The 21,347-nt window shown below is 39.8% G+C and overlaps 1 protein-coding gene across 4 annotated transcripts in view; it reads right to left on the bottom strand.

The window, feature by feature from the left end:
* The window catches only part of FLT1 (fms related receptor tyrosine kinase 1), a 196,477-nt gene that overhangs the window by 121,630 nt on the left and 53,500 nt on the right, over positions 1 to 21,347 (bottom strand). For all 4 annotated transcript variants that reach the window (XM_032150567.2, XM_032150568.2, XM_032150569.3 and 1 more), the window contains exons 4-10: positions 18,035 to 18,159; positions 13,871 to 14,033; positions 13,632 to 13,768; positions 10,948 to 11,122; positions 9,863 to 9,980; positions 7,571 to 7,740; positions 6,979 to 7,138 (exon numbers count right to left, since the gene is read on the bottom strand). In XM_032150567.2, coding sequence (XP_032006458.1) covers positions 6,979 to 7,138; positions 7,571 to 7,740; positions 9,863 to 9,980; positions 10,948 to 11,122; positions 13,632 to 13,768; positions 13,871 to 14,033; positions 18,035 to 18,159 — 1,048 coding nt within the window. The remainder of the gene's footprint in view (positions 1 to 6,978; positions 7,139 to 7,570; positions 7,741 to 9,862; positions 9,981 to 10,947; positions 11,123 to 13,631; positions 13,769 to 13,870; positions 14,034 to 18,034; positions 18,160 to 21,347) is intronic.

Raw genomic sequence — 21,347 nt, 5'->3', positions numbered from 1 at the left:
TTAATAAGGGCTGTTGTCCGAACAGTCACATTAAGCAGCATGCACTTCCTCGTCCAGTAATTATGTAACAGAATGCAAGAAGTTTCTCATTAGTAAGTGAACATTCACTTTTGGCTTGTGATGAAAGCCTCCTGTATAAGATGGCCAGTTTTATTTGGCTGTTTGTTCAAGCTCAAAGTTCTGCTAAAGTGGTCTTTGGTCAAGTGGTCTTCTTTAAAGTCCTCATTTTGATTCAAGGTTTTGTTTGTGGTAAATTAAAATTCTCTGTAGCATGGCTGAATTGAGGCTGCATACCCAGACACACACTGCATAGAATATATGTTGAGACACATGGATGGATACAAATTGTATGTATACTTAGGAAGAATGTGATCAATATTTAAACATGAGGTATATGACCATATTTCCAAAAGAAGAGGTCTTAAATTATAGCTTCCCTCAGACATCTGACCTACATTTTGCCCCCAGGAAATGTTGACTTTTTAAATTTTTATATTGTTAAAACTTTCATTGTGTAGATGGAAAATAAAATATGGGACATAAAACTGTTGCAGCATAAAAATAATAGACATTCATGTTGGCAGTCAATTAAATTTGGGTCTTTGAGTACATTTCTAATTAACTACCATTAACGATTGTCTTGTTTCTGTCCTGTTAATTTTACATACCCCACTGATGCACCAAACTATGCTTCCCCCAAATGATCTATCCCTAACACATCCCTAATGACTCAGGCCCTCCTTTCTTTGCCAATTTGCTGACGTAAACAATAGAGAAATGCAATTAGGCAAGCCCCTCTCAGAAGCCCTTCTCAGAGTTCCTAGATGCCTCTGCTTTTCTCTGATATTGTAGGCCACCCCACCCCTCCATCCCCGGATGGAAGGCAGTAAACCACCCTTACTCTTAAAGTGGTCAGCTTTCTCTTGACACCATCCACCCCACCCCCCCATAGTACTCTACTGCTGGGGCACACGAAGAGTGTTTCAGACATGAGATGTCACGTTGTCATTGAGAATGGCGGGAAACATTATTTTCTAGTTAACTTCTAAAGCATGTAATTATTTTAGACTCCAGTCCTGACCTACTTTAGAGTTTTGCAAGCAGTTCCTTGAGAGTCCATGTATGTCTATTAGATTTTTCTTAGAAAACCCACCATTTTATCTAAGAAAGTCAAAAGAATAATGTTCTCCCTCAACCTTCCATGAGTTGAGAACCCAACATTTTTCACACCCTGAACGGACTCATCTACAAAAGACCAAATAAAGCAGGCAAAGCTTTAGAGCTAACTGGAAAGAGAATGAGAATGCCTTCATTTGTATGGGCTGGGTCGAGGCTGGCAAGGTGGTCCAGGTTGGCACTGCAGAAAATATGGCTTGGCCCCAGTGGTGGAGGAGCTGCTGCACTTTTTTTTTCCTTACTGGGCCCTTATTAACATTATAATCACAGAGTCAGTTCTGTATCACAGAGTTTGTACCTCCATTTAAGACTTTTCTGACAGCCATTCTACTTTCATAAGTTGAAATTTTCTGTTAATTTGTTACTGATCCTCAGAGTTAACGGTCAAATTGCCTTACAGTTTATAAGAAACAGAAGGGAAACATCAGTGTGCAAACACTGGGAAATACTTTCAAGCCTTTTTGAAGGAAGAAAATATAATTTACAGTGATTTTCTAAGTTAACTCATTCATAGCTGTGTATGACAGGAAAGGGGAAGCACGACCATTGCCATTTACAGAAGGGGAAATAGAAACACAGATTAAAGAACTGGCCCAGATCACACAGAAGTCAGGGACTGTGCCAAGAATAGAACTTGCTTCCTTGATTCCCAATTCTCTATCCTTGGGAGGATGTAGTAGATATTTTGCAGATACATATATAGATCCACTAAGTAATCACCAAATATGTTTAATCTTGTATAATGCAAACATAAATGCTAAAGACAAGTGGTATTTATTACCTTTATGTTTTACACATGGTTGGTACCTAATAAATATTTGTATGATGAGCAGATGGTTGACAGTATATTTAGATTGAATATCAGTGACGTGCCAAGTTGCTTTGTAAGATGTCAGCAATATTAATGCAATGTAGACAGAAATGTTTCTCTACATATTTTGACTAGTTATCACAGATAGCTTATAAAGAAAACGGGATTTTTCACAAAGAACCCAATGTTACCTAAGTTTTTTTTTTCCATGAGAGGGGAATAACATAGTATGTGGTACAACTCTGTCTATTATAATCAATCAGTGTTACTTCTTCCTTTGAAACTATGATTTGTGATAGTTAGATAGGGAGAAGAGAATTAAACTGGACTGTGATCTAAAGAATGTGTGCTCTCAAAATAAAACTGCAGTAATCAAAGACCCAAACACATTCAACATTTTAGAAACAGATCTTAGTTTTAGAAAGAAGAAAAGACAATCCAGAAACAACCAGGTGGACTCTAGACATCCATGGAGGAGGTGATCAGAGCTCATGAGAGTACCAGGAAGGAGATCAGCAGAAGCCCCCCATCATGCCCTGTTTGTGGGGAACAGATGAGCGCAAAGACCCACTCAAGCCACACAATTCTCCAGTCAGCTACCCGAGGGTCTCCTTGGTATTCAAGCACACGTAAAGAAAAGTAGCCTTCCAACATCTTAGATTCTTCCTGAGAAAATAGTGATCTGTAGTACAAACTGATTATGCCAAGACTGTCCTTGCCCTATCCTCTCCTAGGTTCCTGAAATCCACCCTTTCCATTCCCCAGAGAAGGTCCCCTTCCCTCCAGTCCTGTATTATTATTGTTCCTTTAGAAACCAACCAACCTCCTTGCCATGGACAATCTTACCCAAATAGTATCTCCTGTGAGGCTGCATCAGTACTGTGGCAGAGTTCACGGAGGACTGTAAGATCAAGCGGAGCTCAGTCCTTGGGGGGTTTACTAGTACTACTTAGTTGTTCAAAATGCAAGGGGAACATGAAGTTCTAGAAATCGAAAGTGGACTGGTTGAGCAGGCGTCAGCTCCCCCACATGCCCACTCAGCCCACCCCAGCCTCAGTCAACCCACAGGGCAGAACCACTTCCTCTCATGATGGGAAACCAATGAATGGGGCAGGCTACACGAACTGGGAGAATTACTTCATTCCCTCATGACACCCTTCCATTTACTCTTCCTTTTACTTTTGCCTAACTCTTCTGTAGTTCCTTAATTTTTCTTCTTCTGAAAAGTCATATTTTCCTCAATTCCACAGCCACCCTCCACCCCAGACCTACTAAATTACTATTTTTAAAGCACAACAAAACTGTATTTTACATTCCATAATTTGCATTCATTTCTCAGAAATGTTTGGTAAAACTGCTCACTGTTGTGAAACTAGCTCTATAGTAGGCAGAAATACCCTTTAAGTTCATTAAAGGTTCTCAGGTCTTATTTAAAGAAATGTACCCCAACGCTAGCAATGATTACAAACTTGCAAATCTGTGGCGCTCTGTAACTTTCTAAATACATTACCTCATTCGATCCTCATAGTCTCTCTATGAAGTGTATATCATTATCTTTATTTTATATGAGCAGAGGCTGCAAACTACAGACACGTGGAAGGCACTATATGCTTAATATCCTTATGATGCTCTCTGGCTTTTTGCTCAGACTCATGGGAGCAGGTTTAGGAATATCTATTTAGAAGTCTACCAGTTGGCTGAGGATGAGAAAAATAAAATATTCCACCTCATTCAGTGTTGATAACTTATTTTGGTGTTATTAATATTCAAAAGAAATATCGTAGTTTTCTTATCACTTTTCTTTTCTTTTTCTTTTTTTTTCTGAGACGGAGTTTCGCTCTTGTTGCCCAGGCTGGAGTGCAGTGGTGCGATCTCAGCTGACTGCACCCTCTACCTCCCAGGTTCAAGCAATTGTCCCTGAGTAGCTGGAATTATAGGTGCCTGCCACCATGCCTGGCTAATTTTTGTATTTTAAGTAGAGGCGGGGTTTCATTATGTTGCTCAGAGCAAACTCCTGACCTCAGGTGATCCTCCTGCCTTGACCTCCCAAGGTGTTGAGATTACATGTATGAGCCACTGCACCTGGCCCCACTTTCCTTTTTTTAATTAAAAAAACTAAAAAGGGGAAAGATTCTGCTTAATTTCTTCTTGGTTCATTACCTGCATGAGTTTAAAAGTAATCATCCTTTCCCTCCTCTCTTTTATACCTAATGTTTTATAAGAACAAATTCTAGGCAAAACGAAAACCACAATATTACTCAGTTAAAACTTAGCTCGCTTTCATAACACATTTTACTACTTTTTTTTTAAAGGGTGACATTTTTAGTTGAACTATCAGTAGTTATAATAACTAACATATTTACTTATTTATTAGACTCTAAGATACTAAACAATTTGAGTTAGGTCTGACCCTCTTTCTATATTAGATATATTAACTGTCTGGCCATATTAAACCAATTAATAGTTTTGAGCTCCTTAAACAATTACATTCTGTCCTCAAACTAAACGAATGCTTTGGCCGTGGATATATACAGATACGCCCTTTCACTAGAGCCTAAAATTTAAATGCCAGGAATTACTCTACGTATTTGAGAGTAATGTGCATATATTAGTCACCCAATCTCTTGATGATCATGTATAGACACCAGTATGCAAATATGTTACCATACAACTCAAAATAAGTGCAATGGAGCACTTCTTACTCATGTGTTACTAAAATTCCTGTCTACAACTGAATCTAAGTTAGTCTAAGTGTATATAAATATGTTTATATAAAGACATATTTGAGAACTTTTGGTAATTAAAGAGGGCTTCATTTATCTATAAATTTTAGCTTCATCTCTCTGACAGGGTGAAGGAGTGGTTCTGTTTATTTTCTAGTGTACAAAGTTTCTACATATATTTCTGGAACACTTCTAAGTTAACTGTACTGATTTAACCACCAAGCACCAAATCTGGGCCTCACACAGGTAGGCTACTCAATTAGTATCTGCTGACTAATGTACATCAAGCTGTCATTCTTGTACATCAAAGATGTGTACATTTTTGGCAGATAATTTCAAGCAGCAACGTATTAAAGAAATGAAGCATATGCAACCTTAAACTTTCATTTCTGATCAGTCTTGTAAGTAGTGGAAAAAAAAAATGCCTTGAACAGAGAATAATTCAAATGGCCAACGAACATTTAAGGTAATGCTCTGAGTCTTGAGACCACTCTGAAAGGAGTAAGACATGTTTTCAGGATTTGGTGAACTTACTCCATTACAGAGAAGAAAGATCCCATATACCACAAAGAAATTGGAAAGAAAGCTAATGTTTACAAAGTTCCATTCGAGGTGGCCTCATTCCCCAAACCATATTTTATTAGCATCACTTAAAGCCAAATTTATAATATTATGTTCTATCACCATAATTGTTATTTTCTAACATAGTTACTAGTTCCAATCCTAGATAGAATAGAAATTTTAGATTTAATATTGCCAAAACAAAATTTAAATATATTTAGAAAAGGCTCTGTTATTCCAGAACAATTCAACTCTACACTTTTATCCAAATCTAATAGCTTCAATTATTTAGTTTTTTTAAATTTATTTGCATGTTAGGTTGGCACATATGTCAAGACCCTAAAGGGATGGGTCCATAAATATTGATGCATACCCCAAATTTGCAAAATAGTATAGAATTTCAGTAGATCTCACTGTCTTTTGCGTTAAACATTCACAGTGGTAAAGAAGATATTTAAGATTTGTAAGTCTTCTCTATTTCTATTCTTAGAAAATGACAGTCAAATGAGAAATCAGATGTGTGGAAAATAGCTACTTCTCAGGAATTCCATAGCTCACCAGTAACTTTCCACTCTGAGAGTAATACACCCTAAGCAAAATGAGTTTGAATTGTGGGAAGAATCTAGAAAATCAAATAGCCACTTCTATCTGTTTATGTTAGGATTATGCTTTGTTTACTTTTCCTGTCAATCTTTTTTTTTTTTTTTTTTAATAACAATCCTGAACACTCTGCAAGTGGAGTTAAAAGTAATAAGGAAAATAGTTTGGCATAATGATAATTCTTGGGCAGTTTCAATAATATCTTATTGTTGCACCTATCAATTCTATTCCTGTTCTTCAAATTAGCTCCCATGAACTATCCTTAGTATCATCCCTCTAGACTAAACAAAAAGAGGAAAAAGCAAACAAGGCTCAGTTATCAACAGGATGCAAGGAAATGCTGCACAATTAGCAGAGGGTTGGGATGTATTCATTTAGCAAATATACACTGAGCATCTACTGTGTGCCAGCCTTGGCCCAGCCTAAAGATACAAAGGTGCTCTCAATCAGCTCTTAGCTTAGAGAGAGACAAACCTTTGCGCATCGAGTGATGTAACAATGGCGTGAACAAAGTGCTGTTCATACTGAGGAGGAAGAAGTGATTCTGAATGAGGCAGTCAGGAGGGTTCACAGAGAAGGTGACGTAAGAGCTGAGCCATGGGGTTTGATAAATAAGGCCCTCTTAGGAGGCAGGCAGTGGGTGGAAGTGCACTTCAGACAGATGGAAGAGCAAAGCCCAGAAGTAGGAAACACAGTGATCATCGGTGTTGGGAAGAACTTGGATCATAACCAAAGAATACAAAATGAAAAATGGGAAAGCTAATGCAACTGACATAGTGGTATCACCAAAGTCTAGGGTTCTTCAATTGAGAAACAGGAGACCAGAGTCTCCTCATATAACAGCTCATGGGAGGACCTTAGTTTTGTGCTTGTGTTTCTAAAACTGTAAACTAGAGAGAAAAATTATGAAATTGTTAGCCAATGGTAGGGTATATTCAGTAAGAAAGAAGAGTAGCTGTTGCCCACCTTTTTCCAAGGCAGGGAGAGCCTTTGCCTCAAATATACAGTACATCCCATCTGCAGATTCCCATCTGCGTCCATTAAAAAATCTTAATTTCAGGTGTCAAGAAGTATTTGAAAGTTAGTAAAAAAACTGGCCGTCCCTACCTTGCTTCGGAATGATTATGGTTACAGGGGTGCCAGAACCACTTGATTGCAGGTTGAGGGATACCATATGCGGTGCAAGTCAGGATTTGTCTGCTGCCCAGTGGGTAGAGAGCCGGGTCTGGAAACGATGACACGGCCTTTTCGTAAATCTGGGGTTGCACTGGAAAGGAGATGAAGAACGGGACAGAAGTCAAGAGCAGTTCTAATGACTTTCTCCTGGGCCACACATGAAGGACTACATTCTCACTGGTTTTGATGTCAGGGAAACAAACAAGAAACAAAAAACAAATAAACCCTCCTATTTGTCAAGAAAATGCAGATTTTTAAAAATAGTAGCAGGGTTTTGAGATTATTAATAATTTGATTCCATGGTATGTACCTTGTGATTACAGTGATAAAAGATCATGCCGCCTATGGAATACAACAAACAAACACGAGATCGTTAAGATGGGAACTTAACGTTAAGTGTTTTTTCAAATGATTATTTGAAATTTTGCTATCTTTGATGCTGTTACGCTGATTTTCGAATTCATAAATGTTCACTAATTTGTTGCCTACTAGAACCAGAAGAAAGTATGAACAGCAAACTTACCATTGACAATTAGAGTGGCAGTGAGGTTTTTAAACACATCTGACTGTTTTATGCTCAGCAAGATTGTATAATTCCCTGCATCCTCTTCAGTTACGTCCTTGATAATTAACGAGTAGCCACGAGTCAAATAGCGAGCAGATTTCTCAGTTGTAGGTAACCCATCTTTTAACCTGTGGTTAAAAACATGACCAGTAAGTCATTTCACACAGCCTCTCAATATCACTTTGATAACACTGTCATTTAAGTTTTTGAGCCCAAGTTGACCAGTTTCAAACCTTTGATCATCAGTGTTGATTTTTAAAATGTAGGCATTAACTTTTGAGTAAAGGCAGATATGATTTTTAGACTGGGTAACACTTCATATTTATTGTCAAGGAGGAAGAAATAAAGCGAGCGAAGATAGAAAAGCAGTAGCTTAGTGTGCCCACAGGGATACTGGTGGCCACTGTGACTTAAGTATTAACCCAGAGGCAGGGGCTCTGATTCCATCCGAGATGTTTTTCAGAGTTTTCCACGAGGCTCCATCAGCAGTATAAGGGCCATTGTAAGTCAGATCAACTAGATCACTTCTCCAGATAAAAATAAAAATAGACTTTCCTATTGTGGTCTCATGTGAAGTTCTTATTAGTTTTATAAATGGTCACACCAGTTGTCCCTTTCAAAAACTAGAGTGAAATCAAGATTATCAGGATTTTTCCTCTGAGGAAGAACAGTTAAGGCACAAAAAAAACCAGAAACCATAAACTTAAAGAAATTTTAAAAACGTATTAAATACTGAATCGATGCATTGATATCATTCTATTGCACACAGAACTGAGAGTCAGAGGCCTGGGTGCTTGACCTGGCTCTGCTACTCACTGCAGGCTGCTGCAAGCATGACTAACCAGTTTGGGCTCCAATTTTCTCAAATTTTCTAGAGGTTCTCAAAGTTTCCTTGTAACTCTAAAATTCTATGATTTCATTAAAATGCACAGTTCTTTAAATAGGCAGTTTTAATCCATTAGGAGTTTCTTGTGTTGTGTATAAAGGTTTAATATTGGGAACTTAGTTCATTATCGTGCATGATTATAAAGTCCTACAAACAAATTCCCATTACTAGTGTGTCTCAGATCCAAAGTAATTAAAATGAGGATGCTACACTTTGTGATTACAAATATTGTCTTGGTATTACTTTAGATTATTTCCTATCAACAAGTCAGCATTTTTGATGGTGGATTGAATTTTTTTAATGCCCTTGCTACTTAGTTACTGAAGAAATCGACACTAACAGATGAGCGTGCTCTCAGACACTGGAGGAGTGAATGTACCTCCTAGAGTCATTAAATTACTATTCAACGTACTATTAAACCTAAAAATTTACTACTAAACATTTTTGATATTCTGAAGCAAAAAAGATCATTTTTCTACTGCAATGGCATGAAGACATAGCACAAAGTTAAAATTTTCTCTTTAATTCCCTATTAAGTATTTGAGGGAACTGCAAACAAACACTGCCCTCATACGACATTGAAAGCCAAATCAGCTCTGGTTAGGGAGATTCTAAAATGGCACCACATCCCTATTGTATGGATTGTTTTGCTAATCAGTTTTGTACTATACTCTTTGTTTAAAATGTAATGACTTGAGCCAAATATATTGGCATTTAACAGCAATTTTGTAAAATGATTGCAGATCACAAACAGATTACATTGTTTTACATCAGGTGTTGTACTAGTGTTTTAAAAAACAACTGCTGAAGGAGGTTTTGAATATGTATGCTTCTAGCCAAAAAAAACTTAATTAGTTCAAGTAGGCCCCATCGTCCCCCTCTTCAAATGAGTAAGTCTTGTCTCTATTAATGTTTGTTTAATTTTAAAACAAGACTGGAACTTTCAACCCAGCTGTATATAAAAGAATTATTTTCAGCGTTCTCATTACAAGAGCCCACTTCTTCAGGGTTAATAGAGCATGTTACATATTCAAAATGCTTCCTAGTCGTTGCTCAACACATCCCATTCAAAGAATGTTGACATCATAGGAAGGTTTAGAGATGCAGAAAGTTAGCCACAGTGAGAGACTAGACTGAAATGAGCACTCAAACAAACCTCATCTCTTGCTTACCTTGCTACATTATTTGCTTTTCCCCAGTCCTTCTCACCTCCACCACCCAAGAATCTACAGAGTTCTGAGCTCTCTGGGGCTGTCTGAGGAACGTCTCTTGGTATTTTGTCAGGAATTCGAGTCATTAGGCTCTTGCAGCTTCCCACTTACAAAGCATGTCTTAAACTATTATGGAAATAAGGATGGTCCTACCATACAACTTCCGGCGAGGGAAATGCCTTCACTTTCATAGAGAGCCGGTAAGACCGCTTGCCAGCTACGGTTTCAAGCACCTGCTGTTTTCGATGTTTCACGGTGATGAATGCTTTATCTTTGAAAGGAGAAGTGATAAATACATTAGAAAAGAATATATTTCCATAAACAAAACCTTAGGGCCTCATTCAGGGAGGGTGTAATCAATGAGTAAATAAACAGAGCTGAATTATGATAGAGCCTATCAGTGAGCCCAAATGTTGATCATGAACAGGATACTTTAAAAGCACTGTAATTGGCGAACGCCTTTCAAATCAAATGGTATCACGTCCTAGCAACATAAAACAGTGGCAGAGCAACAGAAAGTGAAACACCTTAAATATCTCTATCACAATAACAAAGAAGTGGGAAGATATTTCTAAAAATCTACCTGGCCACTAGAAGTAAAGTGAGAAAAAGTTGCTCTGTGCACCCTAAAACAACTAATTTGATATCAACAATCAACTGGAGAAAGACAAAAGGAAATAAAGGCTACTGATAGAATTGTTCCATAGTTTCTGCCCTCCACACTGTTTCCTTTTCAGCAATGGAAATAGGGTCATTAAGCATTTTCTTTATAGAATTTGCATACTGAAATTAAGCAACAACATTAGGATTCCTTGAGAGTAAAAGCAGGGATAAAATAGCATTAATTCTAAATGATTTAGCATACCATATTTTTATTTCTCTAATTCATGGTAGTACCTGAGAAATTTTTCTTAGATAATAAAGATAAAACTCATCATCTTTTTCTGTTTTGTTTATACAGAACACTAAGAATTTCATAAATATATTAGGTTCTAACAGAATTATTAGCCGTAATAAACATCTAAAGAAAGGACTCTGTTCAATTCAAAAGTATTAAGTTTAAAGAGTACTTAATGTGGTTTGCTTTTTGACAGGGGGAGGAGGGAACCATGGCCAAGTCGTATTCATTCATGATAATGTAACTCTTGGCCAACAGAAAACTGACTTATTTAGAGAACACAGACATCTACAATGATTAGAAAGCATAGCATGAGTTGGCAACGCTGAACTATGCTTACCATATATATGCACTGAGGTGTTAACAGATTTGAATGATGGTCCACTCCTTACACGACAAGTATAAAGTCCTTTGTCTTTGTTCTGCACCTTGTCAATAGTAAGAACACTGTAGAATATGTTGGCATGGGAATTGCTTTGGTCAATTCGTCGCCTTACAGAAGCTCTCTTATTTTTCTAGAAAGAAAATGTATAACAAATGTAGAAGGAGTGAATGTTCATGCTTAAAGTTATATCGGATTTTAACATTTCTTAGATCATTAATTTGACAACAGCTTCTGTTTTATACTAAGAATCATGTCAAATCCACCTAGAGCATAATGTTTGGAAACTACATCTGTGTCTAGAGGTGCTTCAAATATGTAGCATAGCAGGATTTATTTAGCACTTAATTTTCTTCAAATACACTTTCACATATACTATCTCAATTGTTTGTCCCAACAACCTAATGAGATTGGCAGGCTGACTGCCGTTTTACTGATGAAAAAAACTGAAGGAAGTGACACCCTGGCCCAAGTTGGCTAGGAACTGAGGTCTTTTGAGCATAAATCTAGTGTCCTTCCTCTGGCACACACACCTCTCTACACAGTAACCTGTTCCCTAGGCATAGATATCACACACAAACGTGGACAATCATAAGCCTTAGTGTCTGGCTTAATGACAGTGCTTCTCTCACCAAATCACCATGTGAGTTTCCTTTTTTGTCCCTACGAGATATGAAGGAAAATATAATGAGTCTTGGCTGTACTTACTAAGGTGGAATAATCCTATAGTTTCATTATTTCACTCTTTGAACAATGCTTGCCCATGTCGGCTAAATCATAGTAAATGGATCTTTAACCAAGACTTGGAAGGTGCTGTCCCAGGTTTGTCTCAGAGAAGACCAAGAATTATTAGCCTTAGGCTCTGCAATCTGACCTGGCCACAGTGACAGTCCTGCTCACTGTTTTGAGAAGACAAGATCACATTGCCTTCTCCTTTTTTTTTTTAAGCACTATATTTTACAACCAATAAGTTATTTCCACCTCTCAATCCTTCCCCATAGTCATAGGGGGTGGAGGGGAGGAGCATGGAAAAATGTCTTTGGGAGCTGTCCAGAACTGATTTTGGGGTCTTGAGCTTAGTTCTCCTCTGTGCCACGTTTAATACACTTCTACCCACCTGTCCTTTTACTTCCCTGTTGGAACAGACAGACACATGTTGAGGCCATTTTCTTCATTCTCAGCAATAACCAGAGAGAAAAGTCAATTGCCACTATCAAAAGTCAGAGAACTAGTCCTCTAACATAACAGACTGAGGGAGCTTTCTGCAGCTCTATTTATACAGGTACTACTCCCTTTGTCAAGCTGAGTAACACTGGTATTGCTTCTGACTTGGGAAAGAACTCATCCTGTGTTTTAGAATTGCTTCGCCCAGTACTGCAGCCACCAGCCACGTGTGGCTATTAAAATTAAATGAAACCAAAAATTCATTTCCTCAGTCACACTAGTCACATTTCAAGTGCTCATCTGCCATATGTGGCTAGTGGCACAGTACCGGAGCACAAATACAAGAGATTTCCATCACAGAAAGTTCTGCTGGACAGTGCTATTTTAGAAGATTATTAGCATTTAATACATGTGTTGTAGATACTCCTACTTAGAGTAGCAATGTTAGCAGGATAAAAGTTTCTTCCCTCTTGGCACTTACGGAGAATATTTGATTTCTATTAAAACCCAGAAAATATTGCTACAAGCCATAACATTTTTATTTAAATGAAACAATACCACTCCTAGAAAATAGTTTATGACTGATAAGTCCTTAATGTGTCCCTACAGGGCACTCGTTACACGTTTTTGTTGCTAAGTTATTCCATTTCCATGGCGAGAAATGTCGATGAAAAGCAACACTAGCTTGAGACTGAGGCATTAATCTTTCATACATAATTTAATCATAAATTGACTTTGTAATTGGGCAATCTGAACGACATAACAAATGATTGTACTTGAGATATGCCGCATAAATCATGCTGACACACAAGAAATGGGGGCTAGAACTACTGTCAAAATTTCCGTAACAGTTTACAATAGTTTCCCCATCTATACATTTTTAAAACAATTATTGTTTGCAAGGATGTTCAATTTGAATAAGGGAACCCAACTCAGGCTTCATTCTTCTCATTTTTCTGAAGGACAGAATTGCTCCCCTGACACTTAACAAATGGAATATTGGATGGCTGGGTTGTAATATCTTTTCCAAACATGCTCCAATCAGGTGCCTGACTGTCTGCCAGTATCTTAAATGAATGCACTGACAGAGACAGCCTCCTGGAAAGTTGTTGTTGTTGTTACAAAAGGCAGTCCCTGCCTGGCATTTAGTGATAAATTTCTCTCTCATCTCTAAATCCTACAGAATAGTTTCCAAGAATGAAACAATCCCTTTTTTTCCACCTAGATTCGTGCAATAGAAATACCAGTCTACACTCTTCAAAACAAAACCCCCAGACATCAAAAGACAGTATCTATGCATATCACACTCATGAAATACTAGGCAAAGAAAGCACTCGAACCAAACCCAAGGCTTCTTTATTGACTAACACTGCCACAGGAGTCAGGATTTTCTGATTTTTCCCGTCTCAAAAACCCTGCGGGATTTCACTTGCTTAAAATACTGTCCTGCATAAGAAATAGAAAAATGGGTCACTCACTTCATCAGGGTAACTCCAGGTCATTTGAACTCTCGTGTTCAAGGGAGTGGTAGCAGTACAATTGAGGACAAGAGTATGGCCTCTAAGTAATTTGACTGGGCGTGGTGTGCTTATTTGGACATCTATGATTGTATTGGCTGCAAGCATAAGAGAGAAATTTTTTAAAATTAAGATTTCATTACACAGATAAAAACACAGAGCACTTCGGCTTATATTCATGCCTTTGAAGCATCACTTACTTTGTCGATGTGTGAGATAGTTTGTCTTATACAAATGCCCATTGACTGTTGCTTCACAGGTCAGAAGCCCTATTTCTTTGTACGTTGCATTTGATATGATGAAGCCCTTTCTACTGTCCCAGATTATGCGTTTTCCATCAGGGATCAAAGTTTCAAGTGGAAACTGAAAAGGAAGAGGCATGCGTTAACAAGGTCCTATTTGCACTGATTGGCAATACTGTTTCACCAGCAGTTTGTGAAAACGTGATTTTTTATCTAAAACGAAAATAGTAAAACTGTAGTTTGCTTACAACAAACTAGGTTAAAAACTCTAGTTTGTTATAATTGGTTCTTGAGTTTTTTTTGCATATAGCAGAAGATACTTGCATTATGACAAATTATAGTAATTATGATAATTTACTATCTGCCTTGGCAACAAGTGGCACCTACCCAGGATAGACCTAGTTGTCATGTCAGACTTTCGGGCGGAGCCTATAACTCTTTGGCCTCCGGGAATCTTCATAATAAACTGGTCAGACACTCAATAGACAAACCAATTAACAGGCCGTGTGTGGTGGCTCACGCCTGTAATTCCAGTACTTTGGGAGGCTGAGGTGGGCGGATCACCTGAGGTTAGCAGTTACAGACCAGCCTGGCCAACGTGGTGAAACCCCGTCTCTACTAGAAATACAAAAATTAGCTGGGCATGATGGCAGGCGCCTGCAATCCCAGCCTCTCGGGAGGCTGAGGCAGGAGAATCGCTTGAACCTGGGAGGCGGAGGTTGCAGTGAGCTGAGATCACACCACTGCACTCCAGCCTGGGAGATAGAATGAGACTCCGTCTCAAAAAAAGAGAGAGAAACCAATTAGCATTTTTTTCTACTGGGGCTGCCAGATTATTCTCATTTGTTTTCATCGTCCAGAGCTTTTAACAAGCCATAGTTTTTCCTCCCATTTTGCATGGTTTACTGAAGAAGTGGCTGTCTTCAAAAGAGTGTAAATAATTCCAGGTCCTCCAAGATTCATAACATTAACTTGGCACTCACTGGGGTTGTCATTCTGAGGATCCTGCTGTGTCACAAGGAAGGCATCAGCTCTGCCTCTGGAAAGGAAACTCCCAGAAGCTGAAGCTGCTGATGGTGAAGGCAGCCTCGGAGGCCAGAGACTCTGCAATGAATGAAGTGCTCTCTAATGCTCAGAAGTATTCCCAAGCACGGTAAGACCAAACAGAAGAAAATAATCCATGATCTGACTTTATCCTTATGCCTTCTTCTGGCATCAAGAATGTAACGTTTAAAGACTACAAGATAAACACTCTGCCTTGGGATTAAAGTTTATTTATAAAGGGTCATTGCTCCATAAAGTGGCCCAGCCGAATTCCCCTGATGCCAGGTTGCCAGCCCAATTTTAGTGGTGGTAGACTCCCAACTACCACTATTCCTTATTCCCAGTTGAAAAAGGGGGGAAAAAAATCAAATTACCTTCCCCCAACAGATTATAAAGGAAATACCAAACAGCCACAAAGAAGTTCGAAACCTTTTCTACCGCCTTTTAAAAAGTACACCTGGCATCCCTCTCTCTATCCAGTTATCATTTATTTCTATTGCTTGCTGAAGGAGCTGATCTGGATTTGTGATCCTATGGCAGAAATTTCTAGTCCAGAAGCCACTAGTGCCTCTCTTCCAGGGACTATGCCTACATCGGAATGTATTACCGGTGTTCCTTGGGTTTGAAATTAATTACATCCTGTTTATGAAGAACTGAAAGCAATTAAAGGATTCGCTTTCATGTTTCAGTAAATCAAGGTGCTACCTGTAAATTTAGGAACGCATTTGATGGGAAAAAAAGAAGCTTCTCTTCAAATTTAGTGCAAACAAAGGAAAAACCCAGAAAAATTTAAGTCAGGGACTGAAATCTATGGTACTTTACAAATAAGTGAAAACAAGCATGTGCTGAATCTAAAAGAAAGGTTTGCTGACAGACTTCCTCAGTACAACTTAAAAATACACTAAAATTTCCTTTGAAGTGTTTCTCTTACTCTCATCTATCCATTACGGCTGTTAGTAGTATTCCATTGACAAAGTAACTTTACGTTTAGCTGACAAGATCTAAAGCAGTCAAAGACTATAGCCCATCAGCTATGGCCACCACCGCATGTGTAAGAATGAAGGCAGATGGGCAGGTGGATCTCAGCCTCGAAAGGAAGCCCTGGGCAGCAAAGCCTGTCTGCAGCTGACCATGGCTCCGACAAAGCAGACATGTGAAAAGGAGAGGGAGGGGACAGAAAATTAGAAGAAAAGGGACAATAAGAGAAATGAAAGGGAAAGATATTAACTTCATGTCAGCAGAAATACGTCATAGGTTAGAATGTTTCCAGTATATATGTGCCAAACCAAAATCCCTGTTAAAATTTTACACTTCTCTTTCTCTCTTTTTAAATTGTGCACTGCAGACCTTAGGCAGAAAAACAGAGTAAATAGACTCCCACCAGCCCCAGATTTTTATATGGGAATTTTGGAATGCTCCTGATGACCAAAAAACCCATCTGCATTAGCACTGCCATGAAAGAGAACATTTCCCTCTCCACATGGTGTTCTCCATACTAATCATACAGCAATAATTATCTCAGACTAAGGGGAGTAATGCCATGCTATTGAAAACATGACTTGGTAATATATCAAGTACAGTATTGGGTATTAAATTGTTAAATAATGCTAAAGCTAACCCTTGAATAGGGCTTATCTTGTACTTAGATACTGTTCTAAGTGCTTTCCATATATCACCTGACTTAAGCTTTCTAACAGCAACGTGAGGTGGTACTACTGTCATCACTCCCTTCCTCAGATGGGGCAAGTGAGTGGAGAGAGGTTTGATCACTCATTAGTTTGCCCAGTGACGAGTGGCAGTATGTTCAGAGTGCAGGCAATGTGGTACCAGCCTCTGCTCTTAACTACCCTTGTCTTCCCCCTACACGAACTAGACCATTCAAGAAGGATGGCAGGAACACTGAATGAGAAGGCAAGGTATTGGCTCAAATGCCCAGTATGACCTGCGAAGTTCCTGACACTCTGGAAACCAGGGTGTTTTTATCTTGACCAACTGAGGAGTTCGACTCCTCTGGCGTTTTCAGCTCTGCCGTATAATGACTTTCTATTTCCTGGCGATGGCACACAAATGTAATGGAGGCCAAAACCTGTCTCTGATGGACTGTGTTGAAAGCCTACGTGAGTAACAACCCAGGAGAGTGAACGCAAGGAAAGAGGATGAGGAGACTCCACCACATTTCAGGACTCAGGGTTGATGGGTGAGACTGAACATCATTCTCTGAACTCTTCCAGCCTAACTGCCACCACTACCAGCACCAAACACTTCCTGAGTGCCTGCTCTGTGATGCACTGTGCGAGGTGCTGCTCTGGGGAGGACTTGACTTTCTCTCTTAAAGTTCTAAGCTCTCAGAACTTAGCACAGTTTTCCATCTGGGGAGTTTTTATCCAGTTCTGAGTCCTGGTATACTCCTAACTCTTACTGCTGATTAATTAGCTAGAATGTCATACGTTTAGTTTTTGTTTTTATTAGATTCTACCCTAAATCTTTTACCTTTCTGTATGTACAATTTACAATATAGTATGAAGAAAAGTTTTATGCATGGGCTTCTTTCCTTTCTTTTTTTTCCCTAAGAGATGAAGTTTGGGTGCTCAGCAGGAGACAGGCCTTTTATCACCGAGGAACTTGCCAATTCAAACCAAAGGTGGTGGCTCCTTATGCATGAAGCCAGAACATGTCAATGCCTGGAGAACTGGGCACCCTGCTGACATTCTGTCTTCTCTGCAGTAATCTGGATAATCCACTCTCTGCAAAGTTATTAATCTGTGTAAGCAGCAGAATTGATTTTTCTCACATTTGCACACAGTTGGGTTTGTGGCAATACATAACATTTTTCACGATTTCTGTTCTTTCATTATTCACATCGATTTATGCTTAAGACACCATCATTTTATTCTATTTAACCACATGCATGGACATAACTTCTAGCACTATTCCTTATAGTAAAAGGATGTTACAGGCAAGTCCACTGAGAAGCCCAGATGTCTGTAAGGAAATTATTCCAGAAAGATAAAATGAGTAAAACTTCATTATGCTTATTTGCAGTAAAAGTAGGCTGAGAATAGCAGTGTTCAAATTTACCTTTTTTAAAGTAACAGTGATGTTAGGTGATGTAACCCGGCAGGGAATGACGAGCTCCCTTCCTTCAGTCATGTGTATAATTTCGGGGATTTCACTGTACATCTCTACGAAAGGTCTACCTGTATCTGAATGAGAAGAAAATGAAAAAAATATATATATAAACGATTGACACGCAAGCATCTAGACACTGCAGCTAGCGGGGTAAGGTAGGCACTGCCACAGTCACGTCATTCTCCCTTAATGTAATCCATACATTCACATCTTTGTCTCTGAATTTGGCCCTCTGTGTTTCTACCCAGAAAAAGAAAGCTTCCCTAATAAAACCTAATTTCATATCTGTTGTTGGCCTCTGATCAGATTGCCCCAATACCCTAATATGCAATTGTGATATGGGTGGACCACTGTGGGAAAAAGCCTAAAAGTGTAGTAAGAGAGAAAGGAGAAAATTCTGCATAAACTTCTCACCACAGCTATGCTAAGTGCCTCAGGAAGCGCCCTCCAGAGCCTTTGTAAGTGCTCAAAGGGCATAGATGCAGTGGCGAAGGTCAGCTCTCTTTGGAGAATTCAAGGTGATGCGGAAGTCTAGCAAGGTGAGGAGAGGATTATCATTTGAATGACAGAAGCATGACTTAAAAGTTTTCTAGACCTTTCCTCGGAGGCCAATAATAATGAATGAGAAGGTCTGAGCTGCTTAGGGGGAGGGGGACCGGCAGGAGAAGCTGTGTTGAATGCTGCATTTATTTCATATGTATATTAGGCTTATTTCTTTAGTATGCACTACTTACCTGCTAATAGCAAAGTATGTGCAAGTGCCTGCAGAGAAGTCTGGAAAAGACTTTAAGCACCAATACTTCCTTAAAAAGCATGGCATTTGGCCAGTCTCAGAGGCAAGGAGGATTCAAACACCTGTTCAGTTTCCCTGTAACTCCTCAGGGAACCAGAATGAGGCCAAGATCCTTTTAGAAACATTCTCAGTCTACCCTGCCCTCGCCCTCGGGAATCTATTGACATCCTCAGGCAGCGATCTCTTCAGGAGTCACTGTGTTCTGATCGTCCCCCGTTTGCTCCAGCCTTATATACTAAATGGAAAGAAGTCCTGTGTGAACTCTCTCCATTTGGACCTGAAAGAACCAACCAGGCCCCCACCTGCTTGCTGGTCCTGCCTCAGGTTTGTGGGTTACGAAGCTCATTCAGGATGTGAATGGAGAATGAATTGGAGAGAAATAAAAGCAGTAAGCAGGCAATGGTTGCCCAGACTAGATGGTGGCTACAGTGATCATTATGGTAGAACTGTGTCCCCACCAAAACAATATGCTAAAGTCCTAACCCCCCTGTGCTCCTGAATGTAACCTCATTTGAAAACAGGATTGTTGCAAATGTAATTACTTAAGCTAAGTAAGGGAGGGCTCCTCATCCAATGTGATTAACATCCTTATAAGAAGGCAGCCATGTGAAGACAGGGTGTGCAGACTCGCACTATGTGCAGATGGGTGTGATGCAGCAGCAAGCCAAAGAATGCCAAGGATTGCGGGCAGCCACCAGTGTGCAGGAAGAGGCGAGGGAGGGTTCTCCTGCAGGTTTCAGAAGGGGCATGGCCCAGATGATTTGATTTCAGACTTAGAGTTTCCAGAACTGTGAGATAATACATTTCTGTAGTTTTAAGCCAAAAAAGACAATAAAGTGGGCCGTTGCTGTAGCCTGCTGAAGATGGGATAGTTTTGTGCACAGCAGTGTGGAATTGAGGCACAGATGTGAGCTCTAGAGAGACCCTTTCACCACAGCCCATCTTGTGCGGTCCCTGGCACCTGTATGTTAATAATTCCCACTCATCCTCCGGGAAGCCTTGCTAGCCCCCTTCCTTCCTGCACCCTTCTCCGCCCTAGCCCACCTTAGGGACTTTCCCAGTGTTCCCATTGATTCTGTTACAACACAGTCCACAGAACCAGCAGTTTTCTAGAGGAGAGGACATGGATTGTATTCATGTCTGTCTCATGTGTACTGAATGAATGAGTGAACGGGTATCCAACTCTGTCATTTTACAGATGAGAACAGAGGCACAAACAGGTGAAATGAATTGTCTAGATGGGCACAGCCAGGCCTGTAGGCCAGTTACTTCTGCCTCCAATCTAGAGCCCCTTCCCCGGCGGCACCCTGAAGGCTGAACCTCTGGCTACCTTCTCTTGAAGGCCCCCATAGAAAGGGCTGCCAGCAGGTGACAACGGTTTTTCAGAGATGAAGGCTGATTTCCACACATTCAGTAGGAAAGTAAGTGCCTTATGGTACTGTATAGTGTTGGAGAATTCTGAAAAAGGGCTGATCACCAAGGGATGGTGTGTGAGAGCAGGTTTTGGGGCAGGCTTTGAGTCGGAGGGAGGTGGTTCAGAGTACGCCTCAAAGCCTGGGTTTAATCCTGGCTGTGGTCCTGTGTAACTGTGAGACCTTGAGGAAATCATTATACCCTCTGTGCCTCATTTGTAAAATCTATGTGAAAGGGCCATGATGAGGATTACATGAATTCATATATGTAACACACTTAGAATGATGCCTGGCAAATAGTTAGCTGTTAACTTTCTTATTATTATGACTCATTTGAACTTAGGAACAAAGTGTTAGAGTTGGCAGTTAGGCAGACATGAGTGGGGCAGGAGAGTGCCCCTCCTCCCAAGAATGTCAAGTGACCATCAGGTGATGGTCAGGTGGTTATTAAACTGTCTTTCTAAAATAATAATTGGTCACAGCTGGCACCAGAGACGGACAGTCTCCCAACAGATAGAAAACACCTGAAGCTGATGATCAGCAGCTTCCTGATAAGATTCTTAGAAGTTGGGCAAGCAGGCTCAAGCATGCACACTCAAAGGCAAAATGGCACAGCTTAACTGGTATATCACTTTCCTCTGCACATGCTCAACTGCTAAGGGAAAAACACCTCAAGTGAGCACAAACACAGCTTCAGTAAACACAGTGTGCATGTGGCTCCTCCCAGGTGCTGGCAGGCCACTGTGCATGTGGACAGCCCATCCCAAAGGAAAAATCAGGGGAGAATAAACACAAACCCTTGAATCTTTCAAGTTGCCTGCTTGGCCCTCTGCCAAGTGTAGTTTGCTTCCTCTCATTCCTGCTCTAAAACTGTTTAATAAACTCTCACTCCTGCTCTAAAATTTGCCTCGGTCTCTCCCTCTGCCTTACACCTACTAATGCTCTTGGCTGAATTCTTTCCTCCAAGGAGGCAAAATCTGTATGTTGCTGTAGACCCATACAGATTCGTTGCTGGTACCAGTAGGTAGATATGAAAATCACAAATTATACTCATCAT

The sequence above is a fragment of the Hylobates moloch genome, unplaced genomic scaffold, assembly GCF_009828535.3.
Source record: "Hylobates moloch isolate HMO894 unplaced genomic scaffold, HMol_V3 SCAFFOLD_4, whole genome shotgun sequence".
Classification (NCBI taxonomy): domain Eukaryota; kingdom Metazoa; phylum Chordata; class Mammalia; order Primates; family Hylobatidae; genus Hylobates; species Hylobates moloch.
This window is presented reverse-complemented; position numbering and strand designations above follow the sequence as displayed.